This window comes from Cyprinus carpio, chromosome B2, assembly GCF_018340385.1.
Source record: "Cyprinus carpio isolate SPL01 chromosome B2, ASM1834038v1, whole genome shotgun sequence".
Lineage (NCBI taxonomy): Eukaryota > Metazoa > Chordata > Actinopteri > Cypriniformes > Cyprinidae > Cyprinus > Cyprinus carpio.
This window is the reverse complement of record NC_056598.1, coordinates 13,375,979-13,400,477: the sequence shown is the minus strand read 5'-3', so window position 1 is coordinate 13,400,477 and position 24,499 is coordinate 13,375,979. Positions and strand designations below refer to the sequence as shown.

General features: G+C 35.6%; 1 protein-coding gene across 2 annotated transcripts in view; it reads right to left on the bottom strand.

Annotated features, from left to right (window-relative positions):
• The window catches only part of LOC109059857 (thymocyte selection-associated high mobility group box protein TOX-like), a 59,365-nt gene extending 45,336 nt beyond the window's left edge, over positions 1–14,029 (bottom strand). The window contains exon 1 of one of the 2 annotated variants that reach the window (XM_042718128.1): positions 13,580–14,029. In XM_042718128.1, the coding sequence (XP_042574062.1) occupies positions 13,580–13,678 (99 nt within the window). In that variant the 5' untranslated portion in view covers positions 13,679–14,029. The remainder of the gene's footprint in view (positions 1–13,579) is intronic. The other variant, XM_042718127.1, reaches the window with a different exon arrangement.
• Positions 14,030–24,499: the final 10,470 nt, after the last annotated feature.

Sequence of the window (24,499 nt, the reverse complement as noted above, 5' to 3'; positions counted from 1 at the left end):
AATATTAATAAATATTGTAATTATTATTGTCATTTCTAGCACTATTGTCAGTGGCTTGAGCAATGAAAATTGAGTGATACATAATACATTAAATTAATTAATGAAGTAAATAATATTTTTGGGTGCTATTCTATAAAAAAACAACAACAACATAATGTTGCTATTTACTGTTATTAAAATACATTTAATCAATTAAGCTTGTCTGAATATTAGTATATTATATGTCACTAATTTTCTCCAGTGGTTTTCATATATATATATATATATATATATATATATATATATATATATATATATATATATATATATATATATATAAAATAGTGGCAACATCAATATAATACAAGACATCAATGCTCAAGAATGAGTCGCATTTATATAAACAATTTTTTCTGCCAAGTAATATATTTCACTATACTATTTTGCCACATCACTATATAATCTGCAGTCATTTACAGTTATTTTACAACAAGCTTTGAACATGAATTCCGAATTTCAAATCAGAAATACCCATTTAATACAGCATCTACACAACTATGAGTGAATGTGTTTCAAACGAGTGATTTCACAGCCCTGTTTTGTGTAGAGCTGAACCTAAGATATTTTTTGTAAGCTTCAGAGCGAATTCTCCTCTCTTGGGCTGTTGCTATGGTGCTATGTACTTCCTCCGCAGCTGCCGCCCTGGTGTGGTGGGTGATAAGCATCAGGGATGCTGGGACACAAGCTCTCTTATCTGGACGCATGACCACAATCACTTCCTGTTCATTACCTCTCCTGCTAGGAAAACACATAGGAATTAATGCAGCCTGACCAATGAGCCGCTGCTAAAAACATACACGGAAAAACAAGCTTGGACACTACCAGGCACAAACATCCCATTATGTGTCAATCATCGAAGCCGCTTGTCTGCTTTGATACATTAGCAGCCAAACGTATGGGTTAGCTAAAGCTAGTTGGACTGCAGCGTTTATGCCTATGACGCAATAACAGCCCCTCCATTAGAATGCAGGTCTCGTTCCCTGTCAGGAAATTAAGATTGCTTTATTGATACATGCTGTTGCCATGACAAGCATCTACCAGATCCGTTCGGTGCATGATTTCGGCATCCGGAACATTCGAACAAATCTGGCCTGGCTAATGAGTTTCAGCCTGATCAGCATCACATGGGTCTCCATGGCATCCTCAGATGTGCCTAGCGCCTGCATTGCTATTAGCCTCGCGACTGCAGCTCGTCACTATTGTAGTATATATATATTTTTTTTACATAAAACTATTGACTAAACCTGAGAACAAAACCTGCCTTTATGTATCATTCTTCTCTTATACTTGGATAATGGTGCCTTGAAAGTTATCTCTCTAACTGTAGTCACCAGCAAATTTGCCAAGAGGACAAAAATATCTCTATCATATTACCGTATTGATTGCGGGAGAACCTGAGCTGCAAATTTACTTTGAAGTTTCCTTAGGAAAACATGACGTGTAATGATATTAATCAAATAGAGTGATGCTACACATGGATTTAAAGACTAAAAATACCTTAATGATACGACATTCATACTTGCTGAATTACAATCACAACCATAATGAAGGCAAAAGTAATTTCATGTGAGTACTTTCATCTGTCAAATACAATAGATACTTATTTTTTACTTAAAAGGACAGTTCACCAAAAAAGGAAAATCCTGTCATTGTTTTCCCCTCCTCATGTTGTTTCAAACTGATATTTTATCAGTCAAAAAAAATAAATAAATGACTTTCATAAAACTAGTCCATATGTGTTATATAACTTTGATTCTGGTCTGTTTCTTACAGAAATTTAGTGTATGGGTTCTAAAGATACCCTATATATATCAAACAAGTTATAAAAAATACTTTTACGGTGCTTTTATGATGGTATTTTTTTTCCCTTTTTCAAACTTGACAGATGTGGTCACTATGAACTGGAAAATTTCCACTGGAAAAAAAAACTGCGTACGTGTTTGGAGCAATATGAAAAAATAATTAAAAACATATTCTTTTTGGAAACCTATCTCTTTAATCTCATTTATATTTAATAATCAATAAACTACAAACAACACAATTTACAACTAAGTGTAAATGCTTTGATTGCTATATTTCTTGTATAATGTTCATTAAAACATCATATTAGTGTGATAATGTTTTAAAATATTATTTGGCTTAATCTGACTACAGCTGAGCACCATGAGTTTCCACCCAGTGAAACGTGTCAAATGTGAGTGTGGCTGCCTGATCTCCGTTAACAGCACTAAAAGCATTAACTTCCTATCTGACAATTTTAAAGGGTGCTTCATTTGTCTTCCAAGAAGTAATTTTGTGTTTTAACCACCTGTAGGAAGCTTTGTGACTATCTCTCTCTCTTCCTCTCTCTCTCTGTCTCTCTCTCCCCTTAATGTGCCTCGGGACCTACGGCTGTGAGGTTCATTTGTTTGTGTAGTTTTCTTTGCCCATGTTTAATTACAATGGTGCAGCTGTTCCTCATTTACACTGGGGTCATATGTTTGAATGTGTGTGTGTGTGTGTGTGTGTGTGTGTGTGTGTGTGTGTGTGTGTGTGTGTGTGTGTGTGTGTGTGTGTGTGTGTGTGTGTGTGTGTGCGTGTGCGCATATCTCTCTTACTCTCTCTTTATCTCTCTCTCTTCAGGGCCTTGTTTGCAGAGAGCAAAAACACAGAGTGTCCAACGCTATCAGACTCAGAGGTACTGAAACAGGGATGATTTTGCGGTTCAATTTATAAGCCTCGACCGTTCGAATTGCAAGGTTGAAAAAAAAGAAAAATCTTGTTATTAAAATGACAAAGTAACTATTTCCATCTTTTAAAACACAAATAACATCTGTGTAATACTGATTTGCATTTACACGAACAGGGAAGGCATGAAACCGGATGCCCAGGGGCTTCGAAAATTCATGAATTGTTTTATAGATCAGGTGTAATATTTGTGATGACAGACTCATTTGCACTCTTATCCAGAATAGGCTAGAAAACTTGCCCTTCCGGACAGATTTTAATATACTGCGCCTTTCGTCTTGTGCAGTGGGAATCATATTTTACTAAATCAGGACTGCAAGACGCTGTTTCAATTGGAAGCTATGCGGAAATGAATGTTTTAAATGACTTTAAAGCTCACATTTTAACGTTTAGTGTTTAAAATAATGGTAGTGGATGAAAGGCTGTTTTAAAGGCAGACAGTCTCATATCCCAACTAATCTAATGCTAAGCCCCAACCGCAAAACTTTTCAAAGTGTTTCTATAAAACAAATGGGTTTGGAACCATTTTTGACTCCATTTTCTATCCTTTCAGCTGGAAACCGCGAAGAAGGTATGACTAATACAAAACAAAATTGAGTATGACTTTCTGCTGGTTTCCTGTTGAAATTAGCTCCTTGTTTTCTCTGTCCACTGCCTTTCATTTCCATTTCACTTGTAGCGGTCCTGATAAGGTTTAAGTCTCTTTGAATTACCTTCTCTTTTGCTTATGAATGCGCACACACTTGCCGCGCTAAAATTAATTGCTCTCTTGTGTGCCGCAGTCAGAGTAACGCATATTTTCATGCCTAATTTTAAGCTCATGAGTCGAGCTGAGTTGGCTGAGTGTGTCCTCTAAAAGCCTGAATGTGTAAACACCCAAAATATGGAACATCGATCAGCCTCAACCCCTAAAATAATAACTTGGGTAAATGACTTGCTTCAAAGCTTTTCACCAGACCATGAACAAGCACTGAGGGGAGTTTCTCTGAAAGTCAAGTGTGCAATTATAACTTTAAGTCTGTTATTTTGAGTCGATTTTGACCTCAAACACAGCTGCTCGCAGTAAGGACAAAAAATAAAAAATAAAAGGGATGTTTGTTGAAAACATCTTTTTTTCTTGCTCTTAAATTATGCATGTAGAGGAAATGTCTAAAAGACTTTCAAGTACAGTATACACATAAAGCCATTAAGCCAACTTTTTAGGAAAAGTCCCAAGCAGTAGGGCTGTCATGATTATGAAATTTGGCTGACGATTAATTGTCTAAAAGTAGTCAGGGTTATTGCGATTAATTGTCTGTTTTAGGGCTTTGGCAATTATGACTATTATCACGATTAATTATCTGTTTTTTATGGCTTTTATTATATAATTGTGATTAATTTAAGGGTTCAGTAAATAATTATGATGTTATATTTTAATCTTATTTGAGTTATTATTTTGCAGTGTAAGATTACATAGAATATTCCAAATTCTAAGAATCAGCCAATACTGATCCAACACCAGCACTATTTCTTTTTCTACACCACTACAGAACATCAGTGATGTGTTTGTGGAACTAATGGTCAGTCTTTTTTAAATACTTTGTTAATTATAATCCACTAAATACTCACTTCCTCATTACAGAGAAAAATTACATTTGTATAAAAATATATAAGCTATGAAATTAAACTAGGTCACTGTATAATTTAGCAGCAAAAACAATATCTTGAAAAAAATCTTTGGTGCGCATACAATTTAAACATGTTTATTCTGTTAACTATTTGTATTCTTACAAACTAATCTTTCTGTGTATAAAATTTTGATAATGTGAAACGCTTCAAACAGAGCGGCACAAAGCTCTTATGCACATCCAGGGTGCAGAATGGTGCACTTGAAGCAACATGGAGTCGCAGCGCTTATGCACATCCAGGATGCAGAATGGTGCACTTGAAGCAACATGGAGTTGCATTGCTTATGCACATCTAGGGTGCAGAATGATGTGCTTGAAGCAACATAGAGTCGCAGCGCTTATGCACATCCAGGATGCAGAATGTTGCACTTGAAGCAACATGGAGTCGCAGCGCTTATGCACATCTAGGGTGCAGAATGATGTGCTTGAAGTAGGGCTGACAATCGATTAAAATATTTAATCGCGATTAATCACATAATTGTCATGAGTTAATTCGTGATTAATTGCAATTTAATCACACATTTTTATCTGTTCTAAATGTACCATAAATTAATACATTTCAAGTTTTCAATACTCTAATCAACATGGGCATGTACCTAATCAATAATCAAAATCAATAATCAAATCCTATCTTGACAAATCTGGCTTGACTAGTTAAAGATTACAGTTATTTGTTTTCTTTTATTTGAATTTTACTTTCGTTCAAATGAAAATTGCAATGAAAATAGCTGCTGGCTATGTCAATTCAAATTCAGTTCAAATTCAAGAACTGAACTTAATTTAAAAGCCATTCTCAATACAATGAAGAATGTTTTCAATTTAAAAATTCTGTTGAAGCACTGTTAAAATTATTTTCACAGCTGATTCTAATTTAGAAAACTATATATTTCACATTATAGTGAGCAAATGAAATTTTCCTATTAGATACACTACCATTCAAAATATTTGAGGTTGATAAAATATTTGTATGTTTTTGAATGGAGTCTCTAATGCTCACCAAAGCTGCATTTATTTGATAAAAAAATACAGTGAAAATAATACTATTGAATTATTCCATTTAAATATGTATTTTTTTTCCTGTGATGGCAAAGCTGAATTTCCTGCAGCCATTACTCCAGTCTTCAGTGTCACACATGATTCATTAGAAATCATTAGAATATGATGATTTGCTGCTCAAGAAACATTTCTTATTATTATCAGTGTTGAAAACAGTTATGCTGCTTAATATTTTTGTGGAAAACATGACATTATCTCCAGGATTCTTTGATGAAAACAAAGTTCAGAAGAACAGTTTTATCTCTGTTGAACAAAAGTTTATCTTCCAAAAAAATCATACTGATTCCAAATATATGAATGGTTGTGTTCATCAATGCTATTTAATAATGTAAACCAAGGCAATGACATTACGGTTAGTGCAGTATTGATGTTTTGTATACCACTCTACTTTTTGCGCTTATAGGTTTTGATTACAGCTAATGATAAGCTTCAGAGCGTGGAGTGCATTTTGATGATTATGTTCCAGAGGAGAAAGGTGTGGGGCCCACCTGTTCTATTGCCGCTGAAACATGATCTCACACTTGTCACAGGACAGCGATCAGGAACTCGCAACGTGTCCTTCCTGATCACAGGAGAACAGAAGACCAGGCATCAAAAGGCTGACAGGTGCCACTTAAACACCAAAGACTGAGCTGAATGAGAGGAAACGCAACAGGCCATTAGTTCATCTACAGATGGGTCCACAAAGGCCAGGGTGTGCTCCTTCACAAAGCTGCCGTGTGCGTGAAGTCCCTCCACGCAACAGCAACACACAATGGAGAGGCTGGCACTATTATTGCGGTCAGAATAACACACCAAGAATGCAAACAAACACACAAATGTGTGTTTAACAGATGCTGGGCTCATTGAAACCACGCACATGCCATAAAATAAAACTGAAAACTTTGTGAATTAAATAAGCAGTGAATTACGTGTCTTGTGTGTTGATGACACGCGTACTCAAAAACTACAAACAACAGAAAATGAATTATTATGATGAGAGTCCTTTGAAGATATTAACAATTAGACCGATGGTAAAAGAGGATGTTTGGGAAATTTTCAGACTGCTCCAAAAATCCTGGATCCGCACCATAACTTTCATTACATTCTGCGAAAAAAAAAAAAAGCCTTTATGTGAAAATGATTGCAATATGTTTCATAGTGAGATTAAACCAAACAATTAAGCTATTCTGGATTGGTTTTCACTGAGCCATCTGTTTGGATGTTTCCTCAAACTGGGAGCCTAATCAGCTATTCATATGTAGACTGTCATTGGGCAAAGCAGACCCAAAAAATGAGATTCCTCCAATGAATCGCAATCACAGATTTGTGCCAGAGATTTCTCGACGCGCATGGCGGCCCGGAAAAAAAAAACCCATTCCCCCAGCCAAAATAAAGCGAACACATGTCCAGATTTTCTGATCATTATGTTCAGCTACTTAATGAGTTGATCTTTTGGCATTTTCTGCATCACACTGCACTGGCTGATATGCTAGCAGAGAAGGAAGCTAATTATATTGAGAAAATAATCTTATTCTGTAACAAACATGGCTGCAACGCTATGTCACATTTGTTTGAATTACACGCGAGGCAGACTCAAAGATTGGAGAGGGCTGAACTGGGACTGACGACTAGCATCGTAAACACAGACACAGACGACGTAAACATGTCACTAAAATTCAAGGCCATAAAATGTAACTGAACACAAGAATGCTTGTGTTTACAGCCTTGCATTTTCCACAGTGACAAAGACAAAAATGGAACATACCAAGCAAGCAAAATTCCCTCTTTTTATGCCCACACACAAAGTGACGCCTTAGGACTTCAGCACAGGTCTCTTAGCTTCTTTACAACATACTCCACTTATGCAGATCTTTCTTTGTCATTTTTGCATTTAAATGCATCACTGATAGATTTCCCAATCCACCTAGGCTGATTGCAGATGCCACATTATTTTCCTCGAATCTGTTTTGCAGGTTTGGCCCTCTGGGTCTGCGGAATGAGCAGTGACAACAATAATCATTCTTCCAGCATAATTAACAACACTTCTGTGGGCTTGGAGATCATGACCGGCAATCATTCTGGACTAGAGGTGTGCTGATTACACTTTTTCTTTCCAGATACAGAGTAAAGATCCAGTGCCAGTGTTTTTTTTATTCACGGTACACCTCACTGCGGTGAACTGACGAGGGCTACACAAGCCCTTTAACTACTTTAAATAAGAACAAGAAATGTGTGAGAAAAAAGCCTGCAACATAAACAAACAAAGAAACAAACCATAGGTTTTCAAACTTTTTAATGCCAAAGACCCCAGGTTTTGTTTTGGAACTCCATATAGGCAGCTATATATTTGATGTAGTTTAAAAAGTGCTATTTAAAATTTAAAAAATTGGCATTTATATTGTCATTGTACTAAAAGTAAAAGGAATTCTTAAAGTATGACACAGAAAATAAAAATTTAAATGTATTTAACACAAATTCTTTGTATAGCAATCTTACAATAAATATTGGTCCTTTTATTTTTTATCTTTTTTTTCTGAAATTTTCTGTGGACCACCTTGCATCCCTTGAGACCCCGTGTGCATCTCAAACCCTGAATTAGGCCACTGGATTACATAGCATTATGCAGAATAAAGAGGAACGAATGTTTTTTCTGTGAAGAACAACTTTACTTTTAGTCTGCTACTCACAAAGCTATCAAATGACTGTGAATATCGCACAGAAGTCATATGACTGCATTAATGATAATTTTATGGTATTTTTATTTATTTATTTTTTTAAGGAACAGGATCAGTAACGTCTGGTATCCAGGTATTGGATACCAAGAGAAATGTGACGTTTTGTGATAAAGAACGATAGAGATACACTGATAGAAAGTGTCATTTATGGTCTGCAAATAAACTGGTGCTGTGCTACAGTTCCTGTGTAAGTGTTTGGACAGTATATTATGTATTTAATACCACATACGGGAAAATTAAGTCCATAAAGTCAAAGCAAACAAACTGAGCAGATTTTCTACAACATAATGGAAGGAAGTGAGATGAAACAGCCCACATGTAAAATGGTCTTATATAATGAATGTGTTTTTGTGTTTATGATTGTGTAGTTGAGATGTACGTTGACCTGTAGAGTGGTAATGAACAGTAGCCTAAGCCACAGAGCCTGTCTCTTTAGATATGCACACATGATATGCAATTAAAAACTCTATTCACATTCCAGTGAGGCTGTCAATCAGAAGCAAATCCTTTTTGACAGTAGCCAGTGAACCGTGCCAGCTAGCCACTGAACAGGAACTCAAACACTAATGGCTTTTGTTACCAGCAAAGCCAAATTTGGATGCAATTAAGTTGACCTTAAATGACAATATATGGATATTGTGGAGACGAGACAATAATTGGATCTCGCTGGGTTCATTTTTTTCTTTCAGCAAATGTACATTTTAGTTTATTAACTGACAATTGGTTTGGCACCTGCTGCAAAGATAACAGTAAGAAGCTACTAGAAATATTAAATGTTCAGACTTAACATAGACATTAAAAAATGTCAATCTTTTCCAAAGATATCTGCCATGTGTGGCTGGTATGAGGAAATCAATATCACATCAGTGATGTGCAGCATTTCTTTGTGCTGTTGTGCTTGGAGCTTGACCTGGGCACAACATGAGCAAAGATCACAGCCTATGTCAACATCTCACATTTATGACAATCCACCCATGTGTGGCTGGCTGGTGTAATGTTGACATATGCTGTTGACATAGGAAAAACTCCCAGATATCAGTCAGTGGAAGGACATCTTTGTTTAAAGCGGGAGAGTGAGCCATTTTGGGAGTTACAGTACAATGCTTTCAAAACTATTCAAACATGAAGGTGTTAAAGCCCTAAACGCTACACTTAACACCTGTCTAAGTATACTGACATCCCACATAACTTTTAATAATGCATATAATTCAGCAAAACACAAACCAGGAATAGAGTTTTTGGCTTTCATGTTTTAAAACTTTTTATTTCATAACAATACATGGCACTTTCATAAGATTTTTTTTTTCAGCAATTGATCAGTGAAAGGACGCACTTAACTTTCAGAAAATGTTGAGTGATCAATAAATTTAATATTTTATGAACATTTTACTTTATTCATGTAATATGAATTTTGAATGAGGTTTGTGATTTTTCAAATCACGTTAAGAAGATTTAGGTATAGATACAGTTTGAAATCTATTTTGTGTGATATAGTAATAAAGCAATGAAAATGAAGAAACAAATAAATAAATAAAGATAAATAATTTAAGACATTCAGTGAGGGAATACAGAGTTTGATGTGTTTAAAGCTACTTTTCATGCTAAGTTAATTTTATGACAGTCTACCAAACATATCTAATAATTCTGTCTCTAATGGTTAAAAATCTGTACATTTTAAAGCAGCTGTGGTTGCCAGGTAACAGTAAAAACTGTGTATTTAATTAACTCATATAACGTTCATACCGACCTAGTTTAGTATTTAAAATCTGTTTTATACCTTTGTAATATAACCAAAGTTTATCACAAGCTTAGGTAAATACTAATACATAGAAAGTGCACAGTGACATTAACACAAATACCATCCTGGTAACATGATTCGTGCATTATATACTTCAGTTTCTGCCAAGAACAATAAAAATTTTAGATTTTTGTTCACCAAACCACTTACCATTATGATATCACGTGAAAGATACAACATCAAATACAAACAGACTGCTGCACGCATTGATTTCCTCTCACATTTAGGAGTGTGGTTTGATCAGTGCTCTAAAGGCCGAGGCTGGAGGGGGGCACGGATGAAATGCCCACTCAGTCTCACCCTGTCATCACATCACTCTTTCTGAGAAGCAGTGACCTGGTAAACAGAGATTACCAGTGCAAGCTCCTCTCTCCTTCTCTCTGAGTCAAATCAGCTTCTACTTTCAGTGCTCAGATGATAAGTGCGCTTGCTCCTTTGTTTAAAATGCACATGCATGTAATGATCATTGCAGCTGAAGTTGTAGAAGGACTTTGGGGGGGTGGGGGGCTAGTCAGTTTTAGAGTGGGGTTTGAGTACTGCTCTTGACTAACAAACACAAAAGACAGCGTATTATGTCAGGGTCGACATCCTGGGACCCTCTGACATCCAGGACCACCAAAGATCTCAGTAATTTCTACTTAATTGAAAATGCCTGTGGCTAGACACACACACAGCAGACTTTATATTACAGAGCATGGCCCATGACAGCAATACATATCTGAGATATCTAATTTCTCATCCGTTTTTAATGTAATCTCCTTAAGAGCAGGAATGTACTACATCAAAACCACAGACAGAAGATTCAGGAGACTCTTGCCCATAATTGTAATCAAAAGAGCCTGAATTTAATTTTGCAGGTTTTCCACTGACAAATGTTTATTGGTGTCTGTCTTGAGACAGAATGTAAAAACTAAAGCCATATGTTTGCTGGGTTTTAAAAATGCATGTCAATAAAAATTCATAGGCCTGTTCTGCCCACCAACTCTATTATTTGCTGTTGCTTTAAATGCACAGACAATTTAATTCTCTTGTTTCAACCAAATTCATTCATACACTGAAACAAAATATTAGTATAGAATTTTCTTTGAAAAAAAGAAATGACAACTGACAATGAACTAACGATGAAACTTTAAAGTAGTAAAACTGAAATAGTATTTTTTTTGTAGAACTTATTACATTTACAACTGTTTTCTACACTGTAAACATCATTCAAACCTTGTAGGTATGTACACAATACCCAATTAGTTAGATCAGACTTCTGCTATCATAAGACTTGACAGCACACAATATTGTAGACTGTAAACAAGCAAAACCTGTGAAATCTGGGAACATACAAGCTCTCACCACTCCTTAAAACCACATCAATGACGGACTTACAAGACAATGAGTCATGCGTAGTGTTAACAGCTTGCTTGCATTATCTCATTGGCTGTAATAACTTCGAGCCTGCAAACTCCATTAAAGCAGCGACTTGAGCACCAGCTGAAAGTCATTAGGCATGAAATAAATCATTGACTTTGATATACGTCGGCTTCAGCGGAGTAGTTTTGTTGGCCATTAATGGTCAGGGGCTGCATCTTTGCTGGTTTTCATAATCCCAAACAGACTGTAATCCAATCCTACCCATGATGCCACACTCTCTCTCTCTCTAGAGTCGCCCTCAAGACCACTCTTGACTTCCTTAACAGCAGTGCTCGTGTATTAAAGCACACATCTGAGGTGCAGATTCAGATTCAAAGAGTCCTCTACGGGGTCTTCAAATTCAAATTTAATTGCTTTTGCATTTATTTGCTTGCCAAACACTTTCTAAGCAAACTGACACAGTGGCTTGTGACAAAAATGCCAGAGGAGGTAGAAGGATAAGCACAGGGCGATAAAAATCAAACTGTATGGTGCAGGAAGTGTGGAGCATTAGTGTGTTCAAAGTTGCTCAGTTTTTTTTCAGACTTCAGACTCGAAACATGTACCTTTCACGGCACAAAAAGCATCGTGCTAGACAAACACAGACTTTCCTGCATTTACACGTTTTGCTGAACTGCAGAATATCCACAACAAAGTGCTGCACTGCAACTGAACGCTTTTAAACCAGCACATGTCTCTGAGGCTCGGAACTAAAATCCACAGTGTATGAATAAAAATACAGTGCTTGTTTTTAAATCTATCTGTCCACATCAAACAGAAAGAGTGAGGACCGCGGTCTTCAGGGATCTGAGGAGAGCAGGTAGGGAGGAAGGTAATCAGATGGGGGGCTTTGTGCACAGACTGAATCAGTCCCACTGGCAGCGTGACCCCCGTTTAGCCACATACCATCAATTTCTGTCTATTTGTTCTGTAGATACCACACACCACTGTCACAATCTCACTTGTTTGCTCTGCTGTGTACCCCCCCCATCTCTCTCTTTCTCACTCTTCCCCCCCTTCTGAATTGCTAAAATGAAAAATCTCAAGAGGAGTTGACTTGCCTCTGCAGTAAAATTACACTATATAGATTATATCTGAAAGCCCTTCCCCTCCCCCCCTCCCTCCTCCTATACCCCCGCCAACCTCTTTTCTCTCCTCTCTGGTTTTATAAACTCAGCAAAGATATTAACAATTTACTGCTGCACATCAAAATTACATCTAACAAATGAATCACTGAAACAATGCAATGAAATTGTGCTTTCAAGGATTTTTCTTTAGGTCTGTCACTAAAAATGTAATTCATCTATAAAACATTTCACTGTGTATGTGACTGCACTTAGACATGGATATGAGACCTATGGCAGTGAATCAAGAAGCATTGAAAGGAATAATACAACCCCAACCCCCCACTATATCACCCCACAGTAACCCTACCCCCTCCTCACACACACACACACACACACACACTCCCGCTCTCTTCCCCATCTCTCTTTATCCTGCGCACATGCACTGCACACACACAGTAACAGCACCATCATTAGGAGAAATAGAGGAATACAAACCCCACATATCTCTGTTGTTCCTCAGGGACTTGGAGGATAAATGAAAGGCGTAGGTATAAAGTATAAAACATAAATATGATGTGAACCGCATTATAAACATACACACTACACACACTATTTGTTGTTTGCGCGTGTTGTGCAAAGAACAGTTTGTTGATGTCCATGAGTTTGGGGCTGTGATGAAGAGCAGGTGTATTTAAGTAAGAGCGCGCTACTTTTTGTTGCCAACTTAAATATTGCGTTTTATTATTATTTGCATATTATTTACAATCCACGCGCGGTTTCTATGACAACCCGAAACAGCGTTTTTAAGTTCGCGACGTAAAAGGCACGTGAAAACGCTGATGTGCGCGTTTGAGAGTTAAAACATAGGCTATAAACATTTATAGTGATGAAAAAAAAAACAGATAATAAACAAAGTCACCGGGTTTGAATACACTTGTGGTATCGCGCTCAGTCGCTCCGACTTTCTCTGTGACAGTCGAGTGAAGTGCAAACTTTGGACAAGTCCTCAACAGTCTTCATTCAAGTTCAGCCAGGCGAAACTCAGACAAAACACGTTCACGAAGATCCACATCATAAAAGATCATACATCAAAAAATGAAGCTTTACCTTATTGCAATACGGAGAGTCCGAATAGTGTGACTGTCCCAGTCGGGAAGGATCTGTTGCTGATGGTGGTGGAGGTTGTGGATAAAATCTCACGTCCATTTCAGTAAAAACATCAACCGGTCTATATTAAATTTCCACTAGAAATCGTGTTCCTCGCTTACTCAGAAATCGCAACGCAAATAAGAGAAGAAGGTGCAAAGTGAAGACTGAAAGAGCCTCACATCCGTTCCGCGGTTTTCGCAAAAACTTTTATATGAACCTCTACCTCAGTCGTCTTACAATAAAGAGATACCGCGGAAACAAGCGCTCAGGTTTGGAGAGAACAAGAGCATCTGGTGAGTCTGTGTTGACTGCTGTGAGTAGAGATGTGTATCTTCTTGGTGCAGCTGTGGCTCAGTGTAACTGCTCTATGGAGAGAAGCGAGCGCTTTACCAATGTTCACACACAAAAGACTCGCAAGACACGCGGCGCTACCGCTGAGCGGCCACAGGGGGCGCTGCGATGTGCGCTCCTGCTTCAGGATTTGCATCACTTTGCGTATGATACTGTCTAACATATGGTGTCGGGAGATTCCGTTTAGCTGTGCCAGTATCGCTCTTCGATACGAGCACATTTTTGACAGGAGTGTCTTTAGAATGTATTAAAATGAAATGATAACCGAGAGTCTACAGCAGTGTTCATAAGGTGGCCTCAGCAAATCTCCAAATTGGGCCCCAAGATGAACTAAATTATTTAAAACAATATTAAATTTTTTATCTTTAACTTCACATAAAGTTTACAAGTTAAATTCTGAGGAAGTAAAGCATGTAAACCACCATCATATTTTCATTTTGTTTTTACTGAACAACATGCTGTTCGTAAAAGTTATCGAATCATTAAATTAATCACAGTTAATTGTTTTAATGTATCAACACTATGAGGACAGTCAAAAAGTAGTCTAAAAACCACTGGTCTACAGCAGTGGCAATCCTAAGAAAACTGTAAACGTGTATGTGTAAGATATTAGCCTTTATGAAATGAATATGTTCCAGTTGAGCCCTCCATACCGTCATAAACATCCACTCCTGGTTTTTTATTTCTCCCTCCCCATTTGCTGCTCCTCCACTCTGCACCTCTCACAAGAAAAATATTAGATGGCATATGTTTTGAAAAGTGTATTCTTAAAGATTACGACACTGATTTCAATTTAAATTCTAATATGTATACAATATAATCATATTTCAGAAGTAATCTACCCAACACTGACCATAAATATGATATTTAATCTGCTTGTCAAGGAATCTATTTTCTCAAGGGCTTGGTAAGTTTCTTTCACATTGCTTTGTTTTGATATAGATAAGGCAGCTGGTTCTCCCTTAATAGCCAATCTAAACATTCAGAGATGTTCTAAATGTTTTTATTATTATTTTTTAATGTATAAATATAGGTCAACTGCCTTCCAAAAACAAAGACTATTTAATAATAGCTTCTGAAATCACTTATTCCATTGTACCAAAATCAACATCTCAAATGCTTAAGAAATGTATGATCAATGAAGATGAACCTAGTCATTTCTTAGCAGCTACAACCAAAGCAGCTTTTACAGAATTAAAATAGAGAGCTGACAGGCTTCACTACTTGCTCCAGACCTCAGCACACAGTCTATTAAGCAGCTCTGTGCACCGACATAAGATTGGCTTGAGCTATTCTGGATTCAGTTTTTGCTTTTAGAATTCAAGATATGCATTCTTTGAGACATTGTGCGCTGGGTGTCGTAAAATTTCACCAGATGAAAAAGACTATTTAAAAAATAGATGATCTATCTATCTATCTATCTATCTATCTATCTATCTATCTATCTATCTATCTATCTATCTATCTATCTATCTATCTATCTATCTATCTATCTATCTATCTATCTATCTATTTCCCCTCTCTCTTTCATTTGTTTAGGAACTAGGTTACCAAAGCTTGATAGAAACACAAAAACAATGCCATCCATGACAGAGCATAATGTTTTCGGCGGGAAATGAGTAGGCCATGTTTTCCTCAGACAAATGGAAATGAAGGAGGGGCAGGTGCTCCTATTTCTTGTCAATTACATTGGAGAAACTGGCATTATTCATCTTTTCTCATCGATGATTATGATGATGATGGCAAGGTTGATGATGATAGAGATACACTGTGCTGCCGTGATGTTTTTGGCGACGAATGTACCAAATCAGAATGTATCATTACAGTGGTCTTTCTGCATCAAAAGCCACAGTAAAAGAAAGTCTGCTCTGGTTCTGTTTGGATACGGCCCGTTGAACGTTGAATGCTAGTGCACACAACAGCTCGCTTTTTTGTGGTCAAAGTCATGTCAGCATTTTTTTCAAAGGCTGTTAATCTCTGAACAATGTGTGACCTGGCAAGCAGCCCCCCCCCCCCCCCCCCCCCCCACAAAAAAAAATCTAGCTTCATGACATTCTCAGCCATAAAATCAAACTTTTGAAAAGATGGACCATACAATATCCTAACATCTGCTTCCAAGTGACGAAAGTTAAGTTAACAGTTGCCACTTCTACAACAACACATTGGCCTGTATGAATCTTATGAAGTTCTGTACACTGAACAGGTAGCCTGATGAAATTTTAGAAATCATTAACATTTGAGTTATGCTGACATTTTGTTAAAGAACAATATGGTGCCCACATCAGGTGAATAAATGTACTATGAGGTTTCTATTCCATTAACCTTTGAGTATCAGCTGGCATTTTAAGCATTGTGTTGGCAGACTAGCACTCAGCTACCACATCATAAATAGACTTATTTCAGTTGGCTGACACTGTGTTAATTTTTCAAATGTAGAACAAGAGGTGAACAATGCAGGACGACTAGGATATTAGTTGAAGAATTTGTTCAATTTTCCTCCCCAAACGCAGCCGAACTATTTGTGGATTAGGCTTTCAGTTGGGAAGGGTGTTTGGTTGGAGGTTGTGTCCATGGGGAAGTTCCATTTTAGTCGATATGTTATTTCAGCGGATGTACACAGAACCAAAAATCAATGGGATTTCACAATGTGAAAAATCTGATAGCTACAAATATAACCAGCAGTGTTAAACCAACTTCCTCACAGCTGAAGTTCATCAGAGTTCAGTCATTTAGGTGATTTTTTAAAGCGCACGTTTATCAAGAGTCACGTGTGCTAGAGTTTGAACATGGTTGAACAAAGATTCAGATTCTTTTTATAGTTGCAAATGAGTGTAGGCTATATCCAGTTTATTCATAGGTAGTTGTGTGTGTCAGGAGGATTTTTTTTTTCTAATTGTGTGAGCAGTGGTTACTCTGATTGCCTATTGTTTTGTCTCTTGTGTATTGAGCACGTGCCGGTGCTGTATACTTGGAATCATAACTTTACCTCAGAAACAGGCATCTCCTGAATGTCAAACTCCATCCCCCACCGTATTACCTATTAAGTACATTCAAACAACCCCCTCACACACACACCCTTCCCCCACAGAAATGTTCAACCTTCCCCCATGCACTCTGCAGTTTGATTTGTGTGAATATATGTATATAGTCACAGATCTATATCTAGCACACACTGCACTCATACACTCACGGTGGATTTGTGCAGTTTTTACCTTAAATAGTTATTTTTACTTGATCCTTAAAAAGGATTTTCACTGTAACGTGAAGTATTCAGGCTGATTCAGTCAAATTAAGTCATATTTTTGGCTCAAATGAAGCCAGTTACTTTAAATGTTACTGCGTGAAGCACATTTTTTAGGTTACCTTACAAAACATTTTACAGTATACCTGTGGTCTGAACCTGTATAATATCTTCAAGATATAGCCAGGTGATGTTTTATAAGCTCATTCACTCGCACACTCACAAAAACTTTTTTTTTTTTTTTTATAAAATATAAACATTCACACATTCGGTTTTAAGAAGGAGCAGATTTTAAACTAATGCTTTTCATGAAATCTTATTTTTTAAATAGTGAAAAGCAGAGGAAGGTATTAAAAATTCATTGGTGCTGCCTGGGAAATGTCAGAAAACCGCTATAGAAAGAAAAAAAAAGTAAAATAAATGATTTCAGGAGCCTTGTATCTGTTCTCTGTAAGTGTTTTTTGGAAGTATAAAGATAATAAATATGCACATTTTAGATATCATGACTAGGAATGCTATTATAAATCACTTCAGTTATAAATCACAAAAAAAAAAAAAAAAATGAATCAGGAATTTTAATTGAATTTTGGCATTACAACATCACATACAATAAGCTATAGCTACATCTCCATGCTTCATACACTCCACAGACTTTTAAAGTGTGCAGTGCTTATGAATTCTTCCAGTATCTTTGAGGGTGAGGTGAAATATTATAAAAAAGTATTTTTATTTGTTTTTTTTTTTTTTTTTTTTTTTTTTTTTTTTTTTTTTTATATATATATATATAGACACACACACACCTAATTGTAATATTATTTTTTAATTAATATTTATTATTAATATTATATTGTATTGTAGTGAGTATTCATATGATCAGTTAATCATAATATTATGCAATGCTTATCTTGACCATTATATCAGGGCAAAAAACATAATAGGCTATTCAGATTGGCAATCAATCAATATGTATTTTTAACAACGACTTCTTCTTAAATTTGAAAAAGTTACCGTTAGTTATCCACCCAGATTCATGCTTTATACACTCCACAGACTTATAAAGTGAGCATTAAGCATTGCTTATGAATTCTTCCAGTGTCTTTGAGGAGAATTAGCAGGATCAGCATTTTAGCGCTCAATCACTGACAGCCAAAATTTCACTGTGAAATCACAGAATGCCCGCATGCTGCCGCAGAGACATTATGTAGGGTCATGTTTTCACACTGACAGCGTCTTAATCCAGTGAAACATTGTATGCATCTCACCTGCAGGCTGTGGGTGAGGTATCATCGCTGCATCAGGCTGAATATATCATATCATACATTCAAATTTATTCTCTCCTTTCTTTTTCTTCTGTTTCACCCTCTTCCTATTTTTGATGAGCTCTGTTACATCAAAAAAATGTATCCAACACCAAATGTAATCTTCCCCCACTGCTCAACCACCCACACATAAAAACACACTTTCTCTCTCTCTCTCACACACACACACACACACACTTGCATGGTGATCTGTCTGTCTTTCAGTAGATGAATGTCAAGTAGTGTACATTGAATACATTTGCACTTTCATTGCTCAGGGGCCATTCTGCATTCAGGGTTTCTTTCATTTTCCTTCTCCATAAATCTCATCATTATTTAATGCATTTGTTGCCAGTACATTTTCAGGGATGCATTTACATCATATTGGTCTGAGCTTGATTTGGTCCATTTTCTGAACGCTTTCGATAACTTGCTGAATATCCTGTTAGTGCTACACCAATTCTCTCATTCAGACCTGCTAAATGCATATGAGCCTTGTATTGTGTTTGAGGCCGTGGGAGAAATTCCTGACAAGATGTTTTTTTTTTTTTTTTGACGATTAATTTTTGTTTCCAACCCGTGACATCAGTGCATCACCTTTGCTGTAGCCCATGTGTTCTACATGTATGTGTGTGTGTGTGTGTGTGTGTGTGTGTGTGTGTGTGTGTGTGTGTGTGTGTGTGTGTGCGTGTGAGTGGAGTGTGTCAGATAAAAACTGATTTTGCCAGGAATGACAGTCTGTCCAGTTCTCTGTTGATATCAACCCTTTCTGACTCCCCTGCTTCTGATTTTCACATCTGTCACCAAGACAACCAGATTATTTTGAATCTATCAGATCAAATTCAATTTTGCTTTTGATTTTGGATCGGGAAGTCTCTTGCTTGTCACATAGTGTAGACTGGAGATACTGCCTGGAGACTTAAGAATTTGACAAGGATGCTATTTTACACTAGAGTGGGAAGTTAATTTCTGGGGTCCTCTTGTTTTTCTAAAAACCTGAGGCCTGGAACACAGAGTAATATATACAGAGTTAATGGTTTTCTCAAATAATTCAAAACAGCAGGAAGGAAGCGGAATGTGAGGAGTTTGACTTCAGCTATTTAATACGCCATATGTTTGCAATACTTTTGTGATTACTGCTAGGTTCCACTGCATTCCTGTTGTCGTGTTTGACTTCATATTAATAGATGTTGCTCAGATTTCACTTTAAAGCTCATGAGACTTACTTTGTGCCATGGCATTATGTCACTGACAGGTTTTGGTGACTGACTTATGTGTGCACAGCTGTCTGCACAAACTGCATTGTGTGTGTGTAAGTGAGTGGTTTTGCATACATGTCTGTCTGTGTATATTTTTGAGTGTGGTGTGTGTATATACCCCTCAACTCATCTTTGTTCAACATCCCATTCATTAGAAATAGAATATACAATTTGATATGACAGCAAATTAAATGATTATATAATATATATATATATATATATATATATATATATATATATATATATATATATATATATATATATATATATATATATATATATATATATATATATATGATATATATAATATCGTATAATATCATAATTTCTTTATCAATGGCAATTGAAAATGTCATAAATTTTATTTTGTTTTATTTTATTTGGACCTTTTTGACAGACTGTGATGATGTTTGCACAGTTACTGACAATGTAAATCTATCCAAGTATTTTTATTTTTTTTAAGTGTAATGTATATTTATAACACAATTTACTTTTACATTATTACTACTATTATTTACTATACACTATTTATAACACTATATAATATTTACCGGTAATATAATTTATTACCTTGCCATTAAATTACAAAAAAATTAGTCAATGTTTTTGTATGATTTTCTGTAATAAAACTTTCTTGTGAAATCTTTCTTTCCTCTACCACTGTAATTGATCTCTCAGTATTTCCTCGTTTGTAAAGTCATAGTAACGCTACTGTGGATTTATTCTTTTTTGCTATTGAAGCAAATGTTGTAGTTTCCATTCACGAATACTGGCATCTACCCTTTCCGCTTCTTAAAACCCTAGAAATGTGAAAAGTGTCCATATTATATTATATTATATTATATTATATTATATTATATTATATTATATTATATTATATTATATTATATTATATTATATTATATTATATTATATTATATTATATTGATAATTTTGACAAACTGTGATGTTTCTACAGTTACTGACAATGTAAATCTATCATTTGAATTTTCTTCAAAAATGTAATGTATATTTATAACACTATTATTTGTTTCATATATATTATGCAATGTAATGTATCACCTTGGCATTAAATTACAAAATACTAGTTAATGTTTTTGCGTGACTGTTTGTAATGACACAAATTTGACATCTATATTTCTTCTACCACCGTAATCAATCTCTCATTATTTTCTCATTTGTAAACTCATAGTAATGCTACTTTAGATTTTATTTCTTTTGCTATTGAAGCACATGGGAAAGCAAAAAATATATCTATTGTTGTTTCCATTCATGAGTCTATCCATGTGATGATTTCCTCTTCTGAAAACTCTAGAAATGTGAAATATGTTATGTTATGTTATATTATGTTATGTTATGTTATGTTATGTTATGTTATGTTATGTTATGTTATGTTATGTTATGTTATGTTATGTTATGGTCATTTAATCATTTAGTCATTTAGCAGATGCAATGGAAGCAATCAGAATCAACAAAAGAGCAATAGCTATAACAAGTCTCAGTTAGCTAAACACAGTACACGTAGCAAGGGCTTATTAAGTATAATAAATAAAAAGAAAAAAGATAGAATAGAAAAAGAATAAAGCAAGCTTAGAGGTCTTTTTTTTTGCTTTTGTTAATTGTATAATAAATGAAAAGAAAACAGATAGAATACAAAAGAATACAAAAAGATCTAGATCTAAAGACCTTAGCAAATGAATACAGTGCAAGCCTAAAAGGGACAAGTGTTTTTTTTTTTAAAGAATAGAATTAGAATAGAGAGTGCTAGAGTTACAGGAATAGAGATAATTATATTATATTATATTATTAATTTTCTGCAATTTCAAAATAAAATTAAGATATATTTTAATATATGCTATTATATGACCCAGGACATAATACACGAAAAATCACACATTATTAGAAACATTGCTGTATTCATCTTATTTTTAACAAAAGAGTGGATGTGGCCATTTGTAACTTCAAAGCGCAAAGGCTTCTGGTGACTTTAGCATCCAGTTTTTTTAAGCTGTACAAAACAGCTTATTATGCCTCTTGATATTGCAAACAGGTATTTCTTATCATATTATTTGAATGTATTGTCAGAATTGTCAGAAATATTGTCAGAATAGTTTTACAATTTACTCTTCTTCTAGTTACTGTAGAAGTTGCACAATAAGGTGGATAGAGGCTTGTGCTCTTTACATATAGCAGCACAGTGAATAGTACAGCAGCTTCACACATTAAGACCGAAACCAAGCAGAGCACCCTCTGCTTTCTAACTAGAGCTGAAGTTTGTCATTGGTTCATTAGTTCTTATTAGAGAGCGCGCATTATCAGCCATCGCTCTCTCTGGTAGGTCCTTACTCATATGTATTCATAAAAGCCCTGAATATGTCGACATAACTAAGCTAATTTGGTATTCTTGATGTGATTTATCTTTTTTCTAAAGATATCTCACAATGAAAAGACAATGAAAGTATGCATGAGGTGTGGGGTTTAGCTAGTATTGATGTATTATAGCCAGTGTTTGAGTTATATGGTGCAGGGGGAGGGGGAGGGGGAGCGCGGCCCATACAGCAGTTTGTTCCACTGGGTTTCATTCCATTCTCTCCAAACTGATTTGACCCCATTGTCACACTCACACACATACACACACAATAAAATTAACATCGCACACACAAACCCACATTTATACCAAAAACATTAGGCCGCAATTCATATAGTCATGTATGCGCAAACACACACACACATACTAAAACACGCGGTGTAAAATTATTGTACTACACACAAATAAATGAACATGGTACACACCACACCACACACACTCAACGCTTGAGCGCTCTAACACAATGACACAATGAGATTGATTCAGCCTCTTAAAGCGGGCACATCATCATTAAATTAAATAATGTCACAGGGACTCATGGAAAATAGATTCTCTCTGGCATCCTCTCTTCATCATTCACAGTCTCAAACCAAATGCATTCCAGTCGTCTCGGTGGGCTCCTCCTCATTTTCAACTGGACAGCCCTCCCAGTGAAGCACAAAATTCAGTGTAATGTGAAGTCGAAAGCGGTTGCTTTTTTCTTTGATAAGCTTTTTTTTTTTTGGTCAAATTTGAAATGTTCTATCAGAAAAATAAAGCATTTCTAAATGGCACTGAGCTGTCTCAAGCTAAATTTACACATTTGAATATATGCGGGGATGTAATTATGCCTCCATAAGGTTATAGGGTTGATGGGAGGAGGGTTGACAGTTTTACAGTTTAATGTGATATACAAGCCTTGTACTTAATATCATAAAACTAGGTGTTCCAGAGAATGTAATGCTAATTTTTTTTACAAATATCTATTTTTCAATTATCCCTTGTTTACTGTGTTAACTGTGTTGACATTTTAAGATCACCACCTACTTAAAATGATGAAAATATGATGATTACAGGCTTGACGCACAATCTTTTCTCATTTTCACTCAAATATATTGACACACAGTGTTGGAGGTAACGCATTACAAGTAACGCATGTTACATAATCAGATTTTAAGTAACTTGTAAAGTAAAGCATTGCTTTTTAATTGTCAAGAAAAATCATATTCAGTAGTTACGTTTTCAAAAAAGTAACGCCAGTTACTTTGTTTTCCCATTGGCTGACTGACAGCTCTGCTGTCCCCACATTGAGAGAAATGAGTAAGTGCAGAGGTGTTGTGTGCGCTGTATAAACATGATGGTTACTGTAGTTCTAGACTAAATGTCAGCATGCATTTACTCATCTCACATGCACAAAAACATATTCAGTATTCCTCAGAATAAATAAAAACTGTGAAATGCCAAACTCAGAATATGACACAAACCTGCAATATTTAAATGTTAAATAACACAAACATCATTTATGTATTTAAAGGGATAGTTCACCCAAAAATTCTGTAATTATTACTCACCCTCATGTTGTTCCAAACCCATAAGACATTTGTTCATCTTCGGAACACAAATTATTTTTGACAAAATCCAAGAGCTTTCTGACCCTCCATAGACAGCAATGCAACTACCACATTCAAGGTCCAGAAAGGTAGTAAAGACATCGTTAAAATAGTCCACGTGACATATATATATATATATATATTATACATATATATATATATATATATATATATATATATATATATATATATATATATATATATTTATATATATATATATATATATATATATATAAAGACTTTATTCAACAGTTTCTTCCGTGTCAGTCTTCGACATGCATTCATGAGAGTACCATGACACATACAATCCAAGAATGGCCTTTTACTGTGCAGACATGAATTTACATTTTCTTCAGCCTGAGGTGTATTCATTTCACTTTTGGTGTGAAAGGGCATACATTTGATAAAAATAGAATTTTTTTATATTAAAAACAAACAAGCAAGACCAGCCCAGATGAGAAAAGGTAACATAAAAGTAATATAATGCATTATTTTCCATGAAAATGATCTAATTAACACAATTAGATACCTTTTTAGGGAGATACGCAATATTGCATTACTTACTTCCCCAGCACAAATAGTAGAATTGGCATCATTATTCATTGTTTACAAATTTTTACACATACAGTCAGGGCCAAAAGTTTTGAGAATTACATAAATATTGGAAATTGGAAAAGTTGCTGCTTAAGTTTTTATAATAGCAATTTGCATATTCTCCAGAATGTTATGAAGAGTGATCAGATGAATTGCATAGTCCTTCTTTGCCATGAAA